The sequence below is a fragment of the Primulina eburnea genome, chromosome 9 (genome assembly GCF_022965805.1).
Source record: "Primulina eburnea isolate SZY01 chromosome 9, ASM2296580v1, whole genome shotgun sequence".
Taxonomy (NCBI): domain Eukaryota; kingdom Viridiplantae; phylum Streptophyta; class Magnoliopsida; order Lamiales; family Gesneriaceae; genus Primulina; species Primulina eburnea.
This window is the reverse complement of record NC_133109.1, coordinates 27731797-27752891: the sequence shown is the minus strand read 5'-3', so window position 1 is coordinate 27752891 and position 21095 is coordinate 27731797. Positions and strand designations below refer to the sequence as shown.

The 21095-nt window shown below is 36.3% G+C and overlaps 2 protein-coding genes across 2 annotated transcripts; one reads left to right on the top strand and one right to left on the bottom strand.

Annotated features, from left to right (window-relative positions):
* Nucleotides 1-834: 834 nt before the first annotated feature.
* LOC140841425 (SKA complex subunit 1 homolog) lies at nt 835-5684 on the top strand. Its single transcript, XM_073208830.1, has 9 exons — nt 835-996; nt 1075-1199; nt 1759-1871; nt 1957-2035; nt 4257-4324; nt 4468-4573; nt 4668-4697; nt 5029-5142; nt 5437-5684. Exons 1-9 carry the CDS (start codon nt 900-902, stop codon nt 5512-5514), a joined length of 810 nt encoding a protein of 269 aa, XP_073064931.1. The 5' UTR covers nt 835-899; the 3' UTR covers nt 5515-5684.
* Nucleotides 5685-5776: 92 nt separating this feature from the next.
* LOC140841426 (Golgi SNAP receptor complex member 1-2) lies at nt 5777-11092 on the bottom strand. Its single transcript, XM_073208831.1, has 6 exons — nt 10892-11092; nt 10182-10378; nt 9507-9596; nt 9349-9420; nt 6158-6287; nt 5777-5986 (listed from the first exon to the last, which is right to left on the bottom strand). Exons 1-6 carry the CDS (start codon nt 11010-11012, stop codon nt 5889-5891), a joined length of 708 nt encoding a protein of 235 aa, XP_073064932.1. The 5' UTR covers nt 11013-11092; the 3' UTR covers nt 5777-5888.
* Between the last annotated feature and the right edge of the window lie 10003 nt (nt 11093-21095).

The window sequence follows — 21095 nt, the reverse complement described above, 5'->3', positions numbered from 1 at the left end:
TGTCCACACCGCCTGGTAACATAGTTATACGTAGATGGATCATTCGCAATTAATGATCTGAATTCAATAAAAGGGAAACATATACGTATAGGATGAAAAAAGATTTAAAGTTTATGCATACTCATGAAAGGCTGTTTTTGTTAAAAGTATTTTCAGTGCATGTGAACATATATGTATTACTTGTTATCATGATTATTTGCTGAGTCAATTGACTCACTAGTTGTGAATGATGCATGTGAGCGTGATTTTGATGATGTTGGAGGACTTGATGGTTGAACTGACTGGACTGATGATGCACATAACTCGAGGATCTTTGCTAGTTTTTTCGCATTATTATGATTTAAGATTACTTTAAATATTTTGTAATTTTTATGCTTTTGAGTAATTTTGAGAGGATTTAAGATATTTATGCTACTTTGGAAAAATGCTAGCTTTAGATTTTGTTGGACGATTTTACGTTTTACACTGCGTTCTTTTGGATTTTTAAATAGCGAGTTGGTGAATTATTTTAAATGATGCAAAAATATATTTATGTGTATATGTATTTAGTCGAAAGCATGTAAGAAAGAAAAAAATAAAAAAATTCTATTATATTATAAAGAAAAATGAATAGTTGACGTTTCTTCTATGATATCATCTCATTGATAAATTTGTTGAGATATATTTTCAACTCAATCCGATTAATGAAAAATATTATTTTTTATATAAAAAATAGTATATTTTTATATATATAATCCATATTATAAATATAAATTCGTAATACCTTGTGTTAGAATGTACTCACTCTTGTTTTTTTCAAGGGGAAGAAAATAACGTTTAAAAAGCTCGTCATAAGGTGTTTCGCGCCAGAAGCAGAAAATCGCTATTAGCAGAGAACTGCGAAACCTAGAGAGAGAAAGATGGATGTGAAAGAAGCGGGAGCTTCCCTTGACTCTTTGATCTCCCAATTCAATTCTCGAATCGCGGAGCTCCAGCAGTTTGTGATTGCTCGAAACAGTTGAGAATTCAAGTTATTGATAAATCTATGCGATGATTCCTCTTGTTCATTTGTTTTTTTCCTCTGAAATTGGATAGTGTACCCGGCCAGCAGCATCAGCGATTTGTCGGGCATAGATGCAGCATTGAAAGGTATGGAGCTTCAGGTTCAAAATATTAAGGATCGGTTGCGCGACGAGGCTCAAGCCATCCCCAAAGCTAAGGTATTTTTTACTTCGCTTGTTGAGACGCGCGATTCTGGTGGGTAAATGTTTGAATATTGCCTAAGATGGAAAATGTTTTTGCATATTGAATTTAATTCTTCTTACATGTTATAGTATCGAATATTGTGACAATAGGATTTGAATTTCAAAGAAATTTTTGAATTGAAGCTGTTACTGACGATTTGGCAGGTATAATGGTAAAAAAAAAGTTAGGGCTTTGAATATTGTCACTTGCAAGTGGTATGGTACTGATGGATTTATACTTCAAATGAAAATCTTAACTGTGAGTTAAGACACTCAGATTGAAAAGTTTATACATGAAATTTCATATGTTTGACATGGAGGCAGCGGTGTATTTTTAAGATTAATTGACATTTGAATTAGATCTAAGCATCTATAATCCTGTCTGATAAATTTATTTTCGAAATGATTAGATGAAGCCAATCTACAAAAAATTTCAAGCATGCAAGGTGAAAGTTAAAAGTTCAGACTAAACTCTAAGAGGAATGACAAGCTAATCTATGAACTGAATTGAGTGATTTATTCATTGTAAGTGCAGAAATTAATAGAGGCAGCCTTGCGACAGCAAAAGAAATTGGAGACAGTTTCTGCTTGTGTTCCTTCATATATACCCGAAAGAATTACTAGTACCAATACAGAGACGAGCAAATGGTATTGTACAATTTGTTGAAGCAACAAAATTGTCTTCTCGACTGATTGATAGGTGATCTTTTGTTTCCTTCCTTGGTGTCATCAGTTATAGGAAGCAACCAGGGATCAGCCAAGTAGATTATGGAATCGAGTCTTTAAAACTTGAGGAGCCGGCACCATCCAAAGTGAGGAACCTCTGGCATATTTTTTTTCTAATCCAATTGTTTTATTTACTCATTCAATTTTTTCTCGGTGAATTTTTTTCATTATTTAAGTTATGTCTAGCACAATTGCTTAAGTCAACTGCAGAAAACTCAATGTGAGTCAGTAAATTTTGAGAATCTTTTCAAATTATCATCACGAGAATAAGATGATTTAATGGTGAAATTATGATATTAAGAGGATGAGTTTAAATGTGACTTAATTTTGACGGTGATAGTGACTAGCATCCTCTCCTTGTTATATAATATGTAAGTATAAGAGTAATTTGGAAGTTAGAGACCTTGAACATCCTCAGTATTTGATCTTTGAACATGGAACCGACGGAAAAACTGTGTCATGAGACCTTCTACGTCCCTATTATTAGCAAACTTAACTTCGGTGCATGTAATGGAGCAATACTCATCTACTAATGCATGTTTTGATGATGTGGATGTTACAAACTTTTCTCCTTGCTATGAGCGAGACAATGATGACTCTTCACCTACCTAGCATTATAAGAGATTTACTGTCATTAACTTGAAGGATTTATTGTAGCAGTTGTGTCATAATCAAGTAAGGAGAGGTGATTAGCAAAATTAACAGTGTGGCCTTAATTCCCGTTAATTTATAGTGAAATAACTGTATCATAATATATCCAAAGAAGCCTTGTCATGGTGTATTCATGGTGACAACACAATACAACCTTTAATGATGAGACTCTTCACGTTACTTGAATTCCTTACCTATAAATAGGACCCTAACTCTAACACTAAGTTATCATACAATCTTCTCAAATTGCATAATAGAGCATGTCTAATTCTCGCACCTGCATGTGGCAAAGGGTCTAGGAGATGGGGAGTCTAAAAGAAGATACTAACTAGTCTAGGAAGGGAGAGTTTGGTTTCAAACCGTATCAACAACTTAAGTTTAGAGAATACTTGCGTTATAAATAGTTTCTAAATTTCTGTACCTTCCTGAAAAATGTTTATTGAGAATATAACTTTTTATGAAAATTACCTTTTTATATATGCACAAATATGTTCAGATATGTATATATTCAAATGATTTTCTATGTATTAAGTATCACGTGATCTCTTATTATGATGTATAAGAAAAAAAATTTCAAACCGGGAAAATAAATAGAAAAGTTGTTGATTACGAATACAACTCTAACCGATTGGGAAACCGATAGGTAGAAGCATATTTTTTACCACAAAATTCACTCTATTTTTCCCTATCTAGTAGGGATACTTATTGTAGATACAGAGAACCATTTCTATTGTGGCCTACTTAACGGGATAAACAACCAAGTCTTTTATCAATATGCATCAAAGGGAAACCATTGTTTTTATTGTGCCAACACGACATTAGTACCTGTCCTGTTAATGTTTCGACATTTAAAACGTTAAGATGATACCTAGTAACATAGCCTTGGTCATATGATGTATGTAACTATAAAGACGACTAATTGAGAAAAATCTTTACGGATGTGAAATGATACTTTTTAAGCTGCCGATTTTAAAGTAGTATGTCTGTAACTTAATTCTACCAATAGAAGGCTTATAACTAATTACAAAGTGATTTTATTGTTTCTCTTCTTGTCTTCTCAGTCTGTGTTTCATTTATTTTGCTCAAGAAAGGTTTTTCGTTTAATTTGTTACCATCTTATGTAATGATGTTTCTACAATGTAAAATGTTTCCTCTATATTAATGATGATGAATTTCTGATTATATTGATGAGATGATACGAGGAATTTTATCTTTGAATTCAACTTTGGATATTTGGCAGATAATTGTGTTGCACTGCTAGCCTCATAGCGCTCTTCAGTTGATCAGCTAGCTAAAGACTTTTGAAGCTGTTATCCGAATTGTACTGAATATAGATTTAGCGAGAGTGATTAGCTCATTCTTTTATCTTTAGTAAGGAGGAGAAAAACTGATCAATCAAGTCTAATAGTCTATTCCTTTATATCGAAGATGCCACTTTAACTGAGTCAATTTCTTCAGCATATATTGTGTTGTTTCTTCAATGGTGCCACTCTTTAAAGTTGTTAAAACTGTCTGGTTGGATATTTCTGAAGGGTTCATCCCTTCAGCTAGCAAAACTTGTCTCTTTCCCCATGGAACGAGATGGACGCTGAACTATGATTGAATAACCAAATCGACAATTTCAAACATTTTTATGATTCTGGCTTTTTATTCCAGGATAAAAAGGGTCGGGCCTCGCCTCCAGTGTGGTATATTACTGGTGACGAACTAAATTCCTTGCCATCGTAAGCTACTTACATTTTGGGAACCCTGTTGTTCCACTGCATCTGAAATATACAAACTACTAAACCGCGTTAAGATTATTTTCAAATTTCATTATACATCGAGTGTCCCTTTTCCCAATGGCTCAGCCGTAAGTAATATGCAGGTACATGAAACAAAGGCTCACTTTGGATAAGGTCAATGCCGCAATTGGTGATATGGTAACATATGCTGAAGCAAATGCCCAGCTTATCACAGCGCCAAGAAAAAAGGTTATTTTAACAATTCTTTTTTATTTCTCTTCCTCATGTACTTGAAACAATTCTTCAATGCTGACTGGTTTCCAATTTCTTTTGTGTTGTGAAGCTGACAGAGAATAACTTGGACCGAGCTCTGGTAAGTGATTCTCGTTGTGAGGCCAGCCTTCTTGTGGGTAGGTGGGCGGTTCGAGGTTGCAGTATTCCTTTTAAGGATGCACTCCTTGAGGAAAGAGACCGATTAGAAATGCGAGACTTTCTAGTGCTGGGGACCTATTATTTTTATTATATGTCGCCCTATTTGATTTAGAATTGAGTGCAAGAGATTCAAATTTTATCATCGATGATATAGAACCGATATAACTTACAGATGACTCGCATGTTTTCGTTTCTCATGCGTCTGCTTCAAATTTTTTGGGTTATCAGGGGTACTTGGTGCACGAATAGTGATTTCTCTTTAACATGCTCAGGAATTACGTGACATTGCAATGATGGATGCAGTGAAGGGAAAACACTTCTTCCTGGAATCTGATGTCAAAGGGCCTGCAATGAAGCTTGACAATACCGGAAAAGCAATATTGACGGTTAGTGATTCTTATTCACTAATGAAAACACACATGATTTTTAATAAATATTAGCAAGTTTATTAGGATTCTTCTGATGATTTTAAGGTTCTAGTATGATCCTTGTCCTTCCAAATGTATCTCAGCTTATGTGAAGGTTTTGTTCCTAAGATATTTGCTCCACTATTTTGCTCATGATTAGCCCATTTGATTGCATTCATGTTTAATTGGCTCCTCCGCTTCAATGCATTTTGCTGATTGATTTCATCAGACACGAATCACTCTATCCATTTTCCCTTTCTTTTGGCCTTGTAGGTCCTTCGCCACCTCGGTCGGATAAGTGAGACTCGAGTTGGACATCACCGGGTGATCATCCTACTGAGACCACAATGAACCATTTTTATGTGATTGTTTTTTGCTGTAAAATCAGTAATAGATGGACATTCATGGAAGTTCCCCTCCATGTTTTCAGACCGTAGGGTTTGTGTTATTATGTAAGGCGGACGATTCCAAGTTGAGAGACCAAAGGAAGAAATTGAGAGCTAAGATTCAAATATCTAATACAGTATACTGATTTTCTTTTTATTACCTTTTTTTTGAAATTTTATGCGTTGGTATGTTACCGCTAAGAAAGACTTTCAATACATGTAACATATAAACTTGGCCAAGGATAATGTGCTAAATAGGCATGTAAAAATCAATACATTGATGTGAATATTTCTACACATGTAGAAAGGATCATTTTCAACGACAAAGTAAAATCTATTTCACTTCGAAAGCCAATAAATGATAAGAAAGAGTGTACAGGCAGCGATAACAGCAGATAGGATGAGTGTGTCTCTTGATTTCTTTCTTCTGATTGAACCTGAGAGGAAAGCATGATCACGATATCAAATACTGGTTTTTGAAGGAAAGTTGAATTTTGTTTGGATGGGTCTGAATTTGGTTGAAAGTTCAACCAATTGGTCTGATAGAAAATCAAGAATACGAATTTTCATATGAAGAATCAAACAGCAATGGTGGCTTCAAAAATTACCAATTAGGCCACGAATCACTGGATATTTATCGCTTAGTAGTTTCACTTTTCCTTGAACATCACTAAACAAGGTCCGTTGGGAACCCAAAACAGTCCTAGTCACTTGAGCTTGACTTATAACATCATCAATCTGTAATAGATTGGTCAAAAATGCTTTAAAGAAACAAAAATATGCATGACCGTAATAAGTTTAAACTGCTTATAGTCATTACAACGACGACAAAGACAGCATGCAACAAGAATTGGTGAAAATACAACAAATTTTTATCTTATTGTCCCAAAATCAACTTGAGATGTATCCTCGTGAATATAGACGATAAATACTCCTTTATACACAATAAGTACATTTAAAAAATCATTTTTTTCTTTGATCAAGTGAACATATAAAGAAACAACATAACATTATTAAAACCCGGTTATTAATGTGTATGCGCCAATACTGTTTTCGTGTGTAATTAGGAGTGCAATCGGGATAAGGTCATGACTGAACAGGTGATGGAAAGATTGATGCTATAATCACAAGAAAGCATGAAGCTTATATTTAGCCAAATCAATAAAATATCTGGTACATTCAAGAATAATATAGATATAGCACATAACGCTCAAGCAAGTAAACACAACATTCTTCTATGCTCGAGTAATTCTAGTCACTTTCAATGAGCATATACACACGCACACACACACACACACACATATATATAGTGTTGACTAGGGTGTAAAACGAATTGAGGTTGATAGAAAAAAGAAAATGTGCTCAAGCTTGAGTTCAATATAAAGAATCTCGAGCTTGAGCTCTCAGCTAACTCACGAACTCAGCTTAGGCTCCAAAATATTTTTAACACGTTCACGATCTCATCTTACACCAACTTACACTCAAAATGTTTTTTATTAACATGTTTACGATCTCATCTTACAGCTGTAAATGGGACTAATATTGTAATATCTTTAGAAAATCACAATCTTGTCTTTCCAGGCTCAAAACAATTGAGTTGGTAAATCAACAAGCTCACGAGCCAATTTAGGCTCAAATTTGTCCCCTTCAGCTCTAATGGAGACTACAATTATGGTATCTCTCAAGCTAAGAAAACTCTAATATTGTCTTTCCTTAGACCTGGTAAATGCATAACACTATTTTAAACCGGTTAAACAACAGCAGGGTGCTTGAAACAAACACCCAGAGAATGTAATAACTGAAAACTTACATAGCATTAATTATGGTTCTGATTGGCCAAGGTGGTGTTATAGAAGTTAACAAGTGTAGTGACAAAATGTGTAAAAGTATTTTTTTTTTTTTTTTGATAGGAAACTAATATATTGATAATATCGAAATAAGATTACAAAAGGTAGTGGACAAGAGATCCATGAAACGGACTAATAATAAGTCCTAGTCTTTAGAACATCACTAAATCACGACAAAATAAAATTCTAATCCCTAGCTAAATCTGTTAAAAATAAATGCTTAAACTCCGGAGTCACCACTGCCCATCTTGCCACCCTGAAAGTATTTAACCAGTGAGGAAGACGGAGTTGAACCAAGAAATGACAAGCATCTGAATACGAACAGAATCCATGCTTAGACAGCCGCACTTAGGCAGAACAAACACATCCGCGCACAAATATTTTTTGTTTAATATTTACACCTTGTTTTTACATTTTTCATTTTAACTTAAAAAGCCACGTAACCACGTTCTTCTAAAAGGCGTGCCTCAAGCCTTCCCATGGAACACACTGCTTTAGTTGTTACATCTAGTCACTCCAGACACTTGGCTTTTACAACAATGAGTTCTATACGTACAAGAAGATTTATTTCTCAAAAGAAATGTTACCTTAGTGAGTTTTGAATTATGGTTAAATTATTGACTTTGGGACAATTTTGTATGTTATTGGATATTAGAAATGTTACCTCAGCGGGTTTTGAGTAATTGCTAAATGATTGACTTTGGGACTGTTTTCTGTGTGATTGGAAATGAGAAATCGAAATACGTGCTTATATAATACAATGGTTAAAATTATTGGATATTGCATGTTGCATCTGGTTTAGTATTAGAAATCGTTGAGGATTCAGTTTGTTGAATGGCTACATTGAGGTAGTTCTTTACTTGTAAATGTTTGTCCTGTAAGGACTGAGTTGATAAGTAGCATGGTGATACTAAGGTAAATACGGTGTGGCTACATCTAGTAGTAAATGGGGATCATGCTGGGAATTTAACCTCATCACCACACTTTCATGCTGTAACTTCCATGGCTGCACTTTTATAGGCGCATTCATGTCACTATGTTACAATCATACTGTCCTTGGCATGTTTAAGAATAAACACATATAGACAGCCATCCATAAATAAGATAACTCAGAGTAGCAACATCTATTCATGCTAGTTTACGATTATACTGATGTTCGAAATGTCGCAGACAATTAATTATATATTGAATATTGAGTTGTGATTCCATTCGGACAATTCAGAAAAGCTGGGGTAGGTTAGTAGCTATCTTGTTTATCCAAATCAGCAACATTCTTATCCATGACACATACGTTTCATTTTGAAAGCAATAAACTATGTATTTAACAATCTTGTTACGATAATACATTGTCAAGAGTTGGAACGAGAATAATGATGTGTTCACTAAAGAATGATGAATAGTAGTTCGTGCCTATTAGTTATTGCCAGTCGATGTTGCTGCAATGGCATCATTATTCAGATTTCAGAATAACTTGAAGTAAATTAGAGACGAGGTGGTATCCATTCTAACGTTGGTGTCAGTAAATCAGGGAAATGGGAGATACCAGGATATCCTAAGGGTAATATTCTTATATTTATTTGGTTGCTATTGTAACATTTCTTGACTGGTTATTTGGGAACATCAATGGCATTCTGGTGGCCCATGGTATTATCTATATGTGGTTTATAGGAGTTCAGATTGATTTATGGATGGTCTTTTTATGAACTCTGACTGGTAAAAATGAATTCAGAGTGGATGATATCTTGTATTATGGTAATGATATCAAAACAGAAAAGTCAGGGTTCTGAATCGCATGTAGTTGTTCCTCATCTAATATATCCAGGAGGTTTGGTGCTTATACTTGTCTATAATGTTCCTCACATTCAACCATCACGAACAAGTTCACTATGTTAAGACAAAAAAAAATCCTGAGGAAATTGTTTATATGATAATAAGCAGCTTTAAAATCTTACATGAGATATGCTACCATGTATGGCCGCTCTTTCCCGTAGTAACTGCGTTCTTGGAGATCCACCCCCAGAAGCCTGCATTAAATATAGCTTACAGCTACCAAAGGCATTTGGAAACAATTTTGTCACAACCAGAAGTCAAAAAGATTTAAATTTCTCACCTTGTACTCACTAATGTCATCTCTCACAGAACTGAGAAGCTCTGCATGCTCCTTCATGGAGATAATATTTCCCTTAATACGTTTAAATTCCTACAGAGTATCTGAAGTCAATTTCACCAACATAAAAACTAACATGAGGGTCCAGCAGACTTACTTAAGAGACCCATGCACCATGTATATATAAAAAAAGCTTCAGAGTCGTTGAATCTAATTTTTTTCCAAAACTAAGACCCAGCAATTTCAAATCAACTGCAATCTATATCATAATATTATCATAAAAATTAAACTCAGAGATATTTTCGCACCCACAGATTAGGAAAAAAAGATTAAAAAGGGAAATGGATATTAAGTTCATTGTCAGATATAGTCAGTATAAAATGAGTCAAAAACGCAGGTGTCACTGCAGTGATGAGAGCCAGTGAACCATGCATCCTTTCACATGATTTAATATGAAAATTAGTGAACGGTCACTTAGGATGACATGAGCCATCTCAATTCTGAAAGCAGCTGTTCTGAATTTCACTGTAGTTTTCAGTAGAAAAGGCAACAGAATAGCGAAATCAAACATGGTTTATTCCTATTGTTGCTTAGAATACAGATCAAAGGTAATAATTATCATTTGCAAATCAAAAGATCACAGTTAAAACAAGCAGGGTAAAAAGTACAGTAAACAACCTGGGTGAACTCATGAAATATGTCCCTATGTCTAGCAAGTTTTTGAGTAACTGAAGTTGTCGGAGCAGCAGATGCAGCGCATCTACTCATCGAATCATTTATATCCAGAAGCTTCTCAAGTAATGATTGGATCTCCATCTCCATAGACTTCCATGACCTGCTGGACCCGACAGTAGGTGAACTAGTATCCACGTAACCTGGCAACACATGAAAGCATCAGAAACACAAGCACCATGCTAAATCATAAGTCAAGAAAATTTGGCCACATATGCACAAAAATAACCGAGTACAGAAATCCTCATACTTTAAAAAACAATGGCATGAACCATGGCAAAATGCCTTGTTCTGTCAGAGCATTATCCTGATATCTCCAGCCGTATAAGAAATGGCAAATGCCTTCCCAATTTCTTAACCATCAAATCAACTCACACCAGAGGTCTCTTTCTCCTAAAATTCCATCCTCCACGGTCCAAATTCCGTCAATGCAGCCCCAATTAACTCCAAAACACATAAATCAAATTCCATGTAGCAATGTGCATTACGTAACAACCACGAAAAAAAATCACTCAAAATCACAAGTCCATATACAGACCATCCTACACAACATCTTCTGAAAATCACAGCAAGATCAGAACTTACACTAAAATAAAAAAAACATAGTCTGGCAGCAAATTGAGAGGCCAAAGGAATGAACAACGAGAAAAAATCACCTCCTTGGGTGAAGCGAGAACCAAGCTTAGCGTAAGAGGAGAGCTTCACATCGAGATCACCTTCGATCTTCCTGGCCTCCTTCCTCAGCTCCTCCCAGCCCGACTCTTGCAGATCATCCATAGCCGGATCTATGCGTGTGTTTGGCTCTATACATTCAATGGTAATGAATTTAATTTGTGATTTAAATATTGTTTATCTATCACTAATTTTATTTAACTTAATTAAGTACAGCGCTAATTTAATTTAATTAAGTACATAAAATTGAGAGCGATCCAACTGGATCCATATTTGAACTAAAAAGTAATATTTGGAGATCTGTCTGAGAATCTATATTTATGAGACCATATTTGTAATGAAAAACGATAGTTTTGACATAAAAAATACTGTTTTTTATAATTTAGATGGGAGATTTATATCATAAATTGATGAATTTTTCTTAATTATATTTACCAAAATTATCAAAAATCTTTATAATTTCAAGGTGATTTCGTTCAATTCTTTCTTTTTCTTTGACTCCTTTATTATTATTATTTTGAAGGAACGATGTCCTTTATTGAGATTATTTTTTTCCTTTGAGAAAATAATAATAATATAGGACATTGTCCATAAAGAGAGATCCACAATAAATATAAATAATTTGGCAAAAATTTGTGTGAGACGGTCTCACGGGTCGTAATTGTGAGACAGATCTCTTATTTAGGTCACCCATGAAAAGTATTACTTTTTATGCTAAAAATATTACTTTTTATTGTGAATATGAGTAGAGTTGACCCGTCTCACAGATTATGATCCGTGAAACGGTCTCACATGAGAATCACTCAATTATATTTTGGTCACTATTTTACATGTACTACTTATCTCACCTACTCATATAAATTATTTGAATGAGTCTCATGTGAGACTGTCTCACGGATCATAATCTATGAGACGAGTCAACCCTACTCATATTCACAATAAAAAGTAATACTCTTAGCATAAAAAGTGATACTTTTTTATGGGTGACTCAAATAAGAGATATGTCTGACAAATACGACCCGTGAGACCGTCTTACACAAATTTTTGCAATTTTCTTTTTATCCCACAATATAATGTTGTTGATCAAGTTTTTTTAAAAAAGGGAAAATAAAGCAAATTTTTTAAAAAATCGTGATCGACAAAACTGAATTTTGTGCTATTTATATAGATTAAATAAAAAAATGTTTAAATAATGAGCTAATTATTTATAAATACTCAATTACGTGTCTATATATATTTAAATTTTAAATAAGTGTGATTATATAAATTTTATATCCAAAAAATTTAAGATTAATTAAAAATTATCAAAGATTAAATTATAGTTAATCAAAATTGATCTAATTAACATGAAACAATACACATTTTTAAAATTAAATTATTAAATTTACAAATTTCGGAGTCGATTCAAACGTGTTGATTTTACTAATCTAATTTTCATTTAAAACACTTTTAGAAAATTTCTTTTTAATGGATATTATTAATGAAATAATTATTACTGATTTATCTTATACGTAAGTATAAGAGTGTTATGATTAAAGTAACTAATTAACTAAAATAGTTTTAAGAAGCATTCAATGAGCAATAACTTTAAAAATAAGTGTTGCATTCTTACAAATTTTTATCCATAAGATATAAGATGAATCAATCCAGTTCATTTTTACAACGAAATATAATTTTTTTAACATATAAAATATTATTTTTCATAAGATCTCATAATTTTTTTTCACAAATTTGATCAAATTGGACAAAAAATAGTACTTTTGACACAAATTTATCTCTTTGTTTTTCTTTTATTTAATTTCTTCATTTAAATAAGATTAGCATGTTAATTTCATATTCAAAGTTTTACACTTTGAACAATGAGTAACTAACTTCACAAAGTTGAGATGAAAAGGTGAAACTCTTTGTATGATAATAAGGTTATTAAAAAGTAACAATTTATGCTTTATATTATTTAATCATTATTTATTGTTTATGTTATATTTATTTCTTTAAGCATTATTATACTCTACTTATAAGTGAGAGTTTTGATTTATTGTTACTATATGTTACACTAAATTCTTGGAGTCATTTAAATGTTAGTTTGATATTACCAATCATTTAAAGTGGGAGTGAGTCTAATGTGAGACCGTCTCACGAGTCTTGTTCTGTGAGACGGGTCAACCCTACCCATATTCACAATAAAAAGTAATACTCTTAGCATAAAAGTAATACTTTTTCATGGATGACCCAAATAATAGATCTGTCTCACAAATATGACCCGTGAGACCGTCTCACACAAGTTTTTGTCTTAAAGTGGGTGTCTTGATTTATTATATAAAATATATCATAATATTAATTTCTTGATAACAGTGGTAGCCTGGATTTAGTGGATTTCAATAATGTTCATTAATGTTAACTTTATTACCAAAAGTGGATTATCTAATCTCAACTACTTAAAATTAAAATTTGAACAATTAAAAATTATCAATTATCAAACAATTAAAAACAAAAACAAAACAGAAGGACATTGTAGTGGACTTATAATTATCTTAGCTTCCTTGTGGATACGATATTCAGTCCCATCGAATTATACTACTTGTGGCCAATCTGCTCTTGGGAGTGCAATAATCAAAGTCGCATCAATAATCATATTAATGAAAACATATTGAAAATGTAAAAAAAAAAAAATACCATGTTGGATTAACATTAAACTTTTAACAGTTTAAAAGGCCAAAAACAATTTTTAAATATTCCTTATTATTATAACTATATATCTGTTAAGATCGAGAAAGAGTTTAGAAGGGATGAATAAATTTTTTAAAAATATTTGCTTTTTAAAATTAGTTTTCAATCGTTTTTAGGCGGTAGAAAGTTTTTCTTGAACGGTTAGAAATATGAATCATTTGGAAAGTGCGAAAAACGGTTCACAATTTCTAATGACAACTTCAGCTAGTTGGCTAGCTTGTTAACAAGAAACGGTTTGAAAAGTAAGTGGATGCGAAAAGTTATAAAACGCTGGATTTTATGGACGTTCGGAAATAAAAACTTCTATATCACCATTTCTTCTTCTTTAAGAAGAGTTCCACTAAAAGACTTTAGTTTTACAAACTTATTGCAAGAGCTCACTCCAATCTAGACTTATCACACTGCCTATTTTGAAACTCTTAGTTATCACTTTACACTTTTGGATTTTAAAAACCCTCGCTTCACAAGATAATACAATCAATCAAATAATCAAAAGGTTACTGATAAAAGAAAACTATATGTTTTGAGTAGCATGAAATTGATCTTTGAATGATTAGATATCTTTCTGCTTAGTGCATGCTTGATGAGTGATGAAATATATAAACTTTAAGAGCGCTTAGATCTTTGAGTATGCAAGCTTCATTAGTGCGTCAATCACGTGGTTGAAAAGCTTAAAATGATCGAACTCAATTCTGCATTCTTCAACTCTTCTTTTATAAGATATCATTCCAACGGTCGGAAACGATGAATGACGTAAACCTGTATCACTAGTGATGTGTCATTATTAGCTGCAACTTCATTAAATGTTCTTCAGCAAACATTTAATATTTCTTTGCTGCTGAATATCCCTTTGTGGTGACTGTTATCTTCATCAGAACTTGAGGGACGTATAAGCAATATTTCTATTCTGGGATAATAACATTAATGCAGATCTTTATCGGGACTCGTGCAGGATATGGTTGACTTGTAGTGGTGCACAACAATTTGTTAAGATTGAAACTTAGACCTAACTCAACCCCAAAAGCTAGCTCAAGGGGGAAGGATAGTCCAAGCCCATATATGCAACTCCAATGTTATTTATCCAACCGATATGGGACAATTAATACACCCTTCTCACGCCCAGGAATGAACATCTGGAGCGTGGAGTTTACAAATGACCTAATTATGGGCAGAACGAGTAGCGTAATTATAGGCAGTCCAATACATAACTGTAGTGCCCAAACATAGTACACGTATAACCCATGCATTCATTTAATTATTAAATCATTTAAATTAATTTTAAATGAGTTTTGGCGATGCATGATTTATTTAAATGCACTATTTTAAATTATTTATGTTTATGGGATGCACGTTAAAATATTTTATCGAGTTTCATGTTTCAGACGATCATTCGAGGCGGGATTGAGGAAAAGACCCGGTGACGATTTTTGGCAATTGATAATGTGGTATTTTATTTTAAGTTGAGTTTGGGGGTGATTTTAAATAGTTTATTGAGTTTTAGCATTTTTAAGTCTGATTTAATTATTAGGTGATTTTATGAGTTTTAAACTTTTAAAAGTTTAGCAAGTGTGCACTTTAATTTTATTAGGAGATTTTATTTAAAGATGAGTAGAGTTAGTATTTTAACTAATTTATTATTGGAGTTAACCTTTTTAATTAGTATTGGATTAGCATGTCAATTATGTTATTTAGGAATTTTAGAGTTTTAAAACTCTTAAAGTGTAGTGGGTGTGCAATTATTTTAAATGTTGGGATTTTATTTAAGTGGGAAAAGAGTTAGTATTTTACTTAGTAGTTAATTATTTTATTAAACTAAGATTTACTCTCCCTAATTATTAAAACACACGCCACACACACACTACACACTTTTACACACACCTGTAATGCCTAAACACACACACACAAGTTCATTCTAGACTTTTATTATTTTCAAAGAGCAAAACCTAGGGTTCTTCTCCCCTTAGCAGCCGCCCCCTCCTCTAGCGATTTCCAGCAGGTTTTGTCGAGTTTTATTCAAAGATTTTAGCGCCACAATCGCCCCGGATCAACCTCGCTTCTATCTCCGCTTCGGTGACGCCGCTTCGGTAACGTTTATTATCAAAAAGGCACGTATAATCTGTTCTTGCTGTGTCGATCAAGTCATATATTGTATTGCATTGTTTTTATGCGTAAAAGTTATGTATGATGATAGTAGTTTGAGCGGATCATGAATCGGATCGATTTCGAAGGAAAATTTTTAGATCTGAAACTCGTTTTTACTGTTCATGTCAAAACTGCGATTTTTCTGTTCATATTTTGGGAAAACTTTCAACGGCAAAAACGTAGAAATTTTCGATACCTTCGATTTGATATATGATTCGAAATTTTTGGACGAAAAATGAGTGAGTTATGATATTTTCCGTGCGACTGCGCAAACTGAAATTTTCAGAAAATTATGTTGTTGATACGTTTCTTGAAGTTTTAAGTTGCAGGCTTCGTTGGAAATCGACGGGCGATTGTTGCTGCGTACGGGTATGTTAGTAATGATGTTAAGAGTGTTTTTTTGAGGTTACGTTTCATGTCGATAGGCACTCGAGCTAACTAGAAGTCGTAGGAAACAGTTTGATGTCAATTGCCATATTTTGGGTCGTGTGTGTCGTAGAGCGAACACTGTTGTCTTGAAACGTTTGTACAATTTGGGTTTTATGTTGCGGTATGCTAGGATGAGTCTCGAGGTGTCGGTGCATGGTCCGTATAACCGAGTCTAGAAGGATGAATATTAGGTGTTCAGAATTTTCGTAAGTTCGCGATTACAGTGGGTGCACGGACCTGTACACGGACCCTGACACGGGGTCCGTGCCTTTGTTGTCTTCTCGGCGTCTTTTTCCAGTATCTACACGGACCCCTACACGGATGAGGGCACGGGGTCCGTGCCTTTGGGTTTCACTTAGTGTTTTTTTTCCAGTATCTACACGGACCCTTACCCGGACCCTGACACGGGGTCCGTGCCTTTGCTTCCTTTCAATGTCTTCTTCCAGAGTCTACACGGACCCCCATCCGGACCCGAGCACGGGGTCCGTGCCCCTTCCGTTTCCCGACACACTCTAGGCAGTATGTACACGGACCCTCTCCCGGACCCAAACACGGGGTCCGTGTACCCTTGTTTTGGGAAATATTTGTAAGTTCATTTTAAGTTTGATGTTATGGGTTAGTGCAAGGATTATTAAGGGCGTGTCGTGGCAAATCGTAGAAGGTCCTAAGGTATGATTGAGCTTGAGGGTAAGCATGTGTTTTCTATGTCTAAGCAATGCAAGTTAAGTATGAAATTCACGTTAGTAAGTTGCAGCAACGGCCCCAGTCGAAGTCCAACGAATCCCTCAACGCCAAGTAAGTATGTTGACGTGCAAGAAAACATTTTTTTTAGTTTTTGAGGTATGCTAAATGTCTTGTGACCAAATTATGTTAGGATTGGAAAGCGTTAAATTATGAACGGGGACCAATCCGCCCGTTAAATTATGAACGGGTTAGATCGTGGTTGTGAAGCGTTAAATTATGAACGTGGATCAACTGGCCTGTTAAATTATGAACAGGGATCTTATGTATGCGGCAGTGGATACGTCCCTGTCAGCCCAGTACTGTGGTATAGTCTGATCAGGCTCTTTTACGTTATGGGTCACTTGCTTTGAAACATCCTCTACGCAAAATGATGAAGTTATGTATGTTTACGTATGCAGTATGTTTATGAAAGTTTAAGTTATGGCACGTCGAAGTATGTATGTACGTATGTTCAAGTTTTTAATGCGCAAGTTCAAGTTTCAAATTATGTATGTCCTATTTTAAAATTGCATGCGACCTTATTATGTAGTACTCGTTATTCCAGTTTATACGTGTTGAGTCTTTAGACTCACTAGACTTGATCGATGCAGGTGACTATGTTGAGGAGGCAGGAGGTGATGACCAAGGGGCAGGCTTGGGCTGAGTGGCAGGCTAAACCCGAGGACCGCAAGTTTATGTTTATGCAAATTTTTAAATTACTCTGATGTTTTGATTTGAACGTGAGACAGTTTCTTTTAGCAAAATTTTATTGGTGATGGATGATTGTGGGATTTATTTTTTTATGAATGTTGAGTGACGACCGTATGAATGTTTTTATTTAAGAAAATTTTTAATTTTTCCGCAAATTTTAAGTAGTGAAAGTACGGTTCGTTACAGTTGGTATCAGAGCGGTGTTCTTGTAAAGGGTTACGCCTACTGCCAGTCGCAAGAAGCTCTCGAAGTCACACCTCAAGTCTGTAAGTTTTAAAGTTTTGCATTATGTCATGTAGTAAGCACTAAGTCAGGATTTCAGCATGTATATGTTTTCAGTTCAAAGTACGTGCATCTTCTGTTATTGGTATTATAATCATGCATGTTGGGTTTACGTGTTGGGTAAATTATTGGAACAGTATGCCTCCGAGACGTATGGTTAACCAGGAAGCTAGGACTGAGGACATGGAGCACCGGGAGGAGGAAAGAGCCAATCCTCCGCCACCACCACCTCCCGACATGCAGGCACAGATGCTTGCAGGCATGACGCAGTTCTTCGCACAGTTTGCGGGGAACCAGGCTGCAGCAGCAGGCGCAGGGGCAAGGCCCCAACCAGAGGCCGTTTATGAGAGATTCCGGAGGATGAGTCCGAAGGAGTTTTCGGGTACCACTGACCCGATGATAGCTGAGGGGTGGATCAAATCCATCGAAGTGATTTTCGACTTTATGGAACTGACCGACGCAGATAGGGTCAGATGTGCCACGTTCCTTCTGACAGGGGATGCCAGATTGTGGTGGGAGAGTGCATCTGTGGCAGTCAACTTGCAGGTACTGCCATGGAATGGTTTCAAGGAGGTCTTTTACTCCAAGTACTTCACTGAGGAAGTACGAACCAGACTCACCAACGAGTTTATGACGCTGCGACAGGGAGACAGTAGCGTGGCGGAATTTGTGAGGAAGTTTGAAAGGGGGTGTCACTTCGTGCCCCTTATTGCGAATGATGCACCGGCAAAACTGAGACATTTCCTGAATGGTTTGCGGCCGATCTTACGCCGCGACGTCCGAGTAGCTGGTCCCACTTCTTATGCAGTCGCCGTGTCCCGAGCTTTGGCAGCAGAACAGGACCAGCGAGATATTGAGGCTGACAGGCAGGGCAAGAGGCCCTATCAGGCTCCACCGCAGCCTCACCATCAGCAGCAGAATCAGCGACCCCACTTTAAGAAACCGTATCAGGGGCCGCCAGCGAAGAAGCCTTATCATGGACCACCAAAGGGCAAGGGTCCAGTTCAGCAGCAAGGGGCGCCTCAGAAGCCCGTTGCCTTCCCCGTGTGTCCTAAATGCAATCGTCAGCACCCGGGACAGTGCTTGTATGGATCAGGCAGGTGCTTCAAGTGTGGAGCTACAGATCATATGCTGAAGGAGTGCCCGCAGTGGAAACAGCCAACCCAGGGCAGGGAATTTGCCATGCATGCACAAGAGGCGGACCCAGACACTACTTTACTTACCGGTAAACTTTTCTACCTAAGTTCAGTACTATTTAATTTGTATGTGGAATTTTACTTGGGATAAGTAGGATGCTAGTGTTGTTTGAGTATATTTGGGTTACTACCTTGTTAGTGTCTTTGAATATAAGTTGTGTTGTGCTAACGCATCTCAGGGAATATTTTCATAAAGAGATTAGCTACAACTGCGTTGATAGACTCAGGAGCCACCGACTCCTTCATATCAGAGACGTTTGCCAATCATTTAGACCTCAAGTCCATCGGCCTAGACGTGAATTTTTCGGTAGTAGTCCCATCAGGGGAAGAGCTGTTAGCTACCAGTGTGGTCAGAGATATCGACCTAGAACTGCATGGCCACCTAGTGTATGCAGATTTAATCATATTGCCGATGCCAGAATTCGACATTATCTTGGGCATGGACTGGCTGACTAAGAATAGAGTTCTGATAGATTTTCAGAAGAGGTCAGTTTTAGTTAAACCGCCGGGCATGGAGCAATTTCTTTTTGAGCCAGCCAGATGGAGAAGCTTTCCTCGCATGATTTCATGCATGCAGGCGAGGAGTTTGATCTCCAAGGGATGTCAGGCCTTTTGGCTAGCATTATTTCAGCGCCTGACGTGTCCACTCCATCCTTATCAGAGGTGCCAGTAGTCAAAGAATTTCCAGACGTCTTTCCTGATGACGTCACCAGTCTTCCACCAGAGAGAGAGGTAGAGTTTGCAATCGATCTCGTGCCAGGCACAGCGCCAATCTCCAAGGCGCCATACAGATTAGCTCCAGCTGAGATGTTAGAGCTCAAACAGCAGATTCAGGAGCTCCTCGACAAAGGGTTTATCCGCCCTAGTTTCTCACCGTGGGGCGCACCAGTGCTTTTTGTGAAAAAGAAGGATGGAAGCATGAGACTGTGCATCGATTACCGTGAGCTGAACAAGGTAACGATCAAGAACAAATACCCTTTGCCTAGAATCGAAGACTTGTTCGATCAATTGCAGGGAGCCACCGTGTTCTCTAAGATAGATCTTCGATCAGGGTACCATCAGCTGAAAGTGAAGGATGCAGATGTCCATAAGACAGCTTTCAGGACCAGATACGGGCATTACGAGTTCTTAGTAATGCCGTTTGGATTGACCAATGCTCCAGCAATTTTCATGGACCTCATGAACCGAGTATTTCAGCCGTTCCTCGATCAATTCGTCATAGTATTTATTGACGACATTCTTATTTACTCGAAGAGCCATGAGGAGCACCACCAGCATTTGAGGACAGTTTTGCAGACCTTGCAGAGTCGCAAGTTATTTGCGAAGTTCAGTAAGTGTGAATTTTGGCTGCAGAAAGTTGCATTTTTGGGGCATATAGTATCCAGCAATGGTATTGAGGTGGACCCATCGAAGGTGGCAGCTGTTAAAGAATGGGTTGAGCCAAAGAACGCATCTGAAATCCACAGCTTTTGGGTTTAGCAGGCTACTACCGTAAGTTTATTAAGGGATTTTCGTCCATAGCAGTGCCGCTCACCTCACTAACCAGGAAAAATGCAAAGTTTGTGTGGAGCGAGGAATGCCAGAAGAGCTTCGACACCTTGAAGCAAGCTCTTATTTCAGCGCCAGTGCTAGCCATGCCGACAGGGCAAGGCGAGTTTGTGCTTTATACCGATGCATCTAAGCTCGGATTAGGCGCAGTGTTGATGCAACAAGGTCGGGTCATAGCTTATGCTTCCAGACAGTTAAAGGTGCATGAGAAGAACTACCCGACTCACGATCTTGAATTAGCCGCCGTTGTCTTTGCATTGAAGATTTGGAGACATTACTTATACGGCGAGAAATGTCAGATCTTCACCGACCACAAGAGTCTCAAATACTTCTTCACGCAGAAAGAGCTGAATATGAGACAGAGAAGGTGGTTAGAACTTGTGAAAGATTACGACTGCGAGATTAGCTACCATCCGGGAAAAGCTAATGT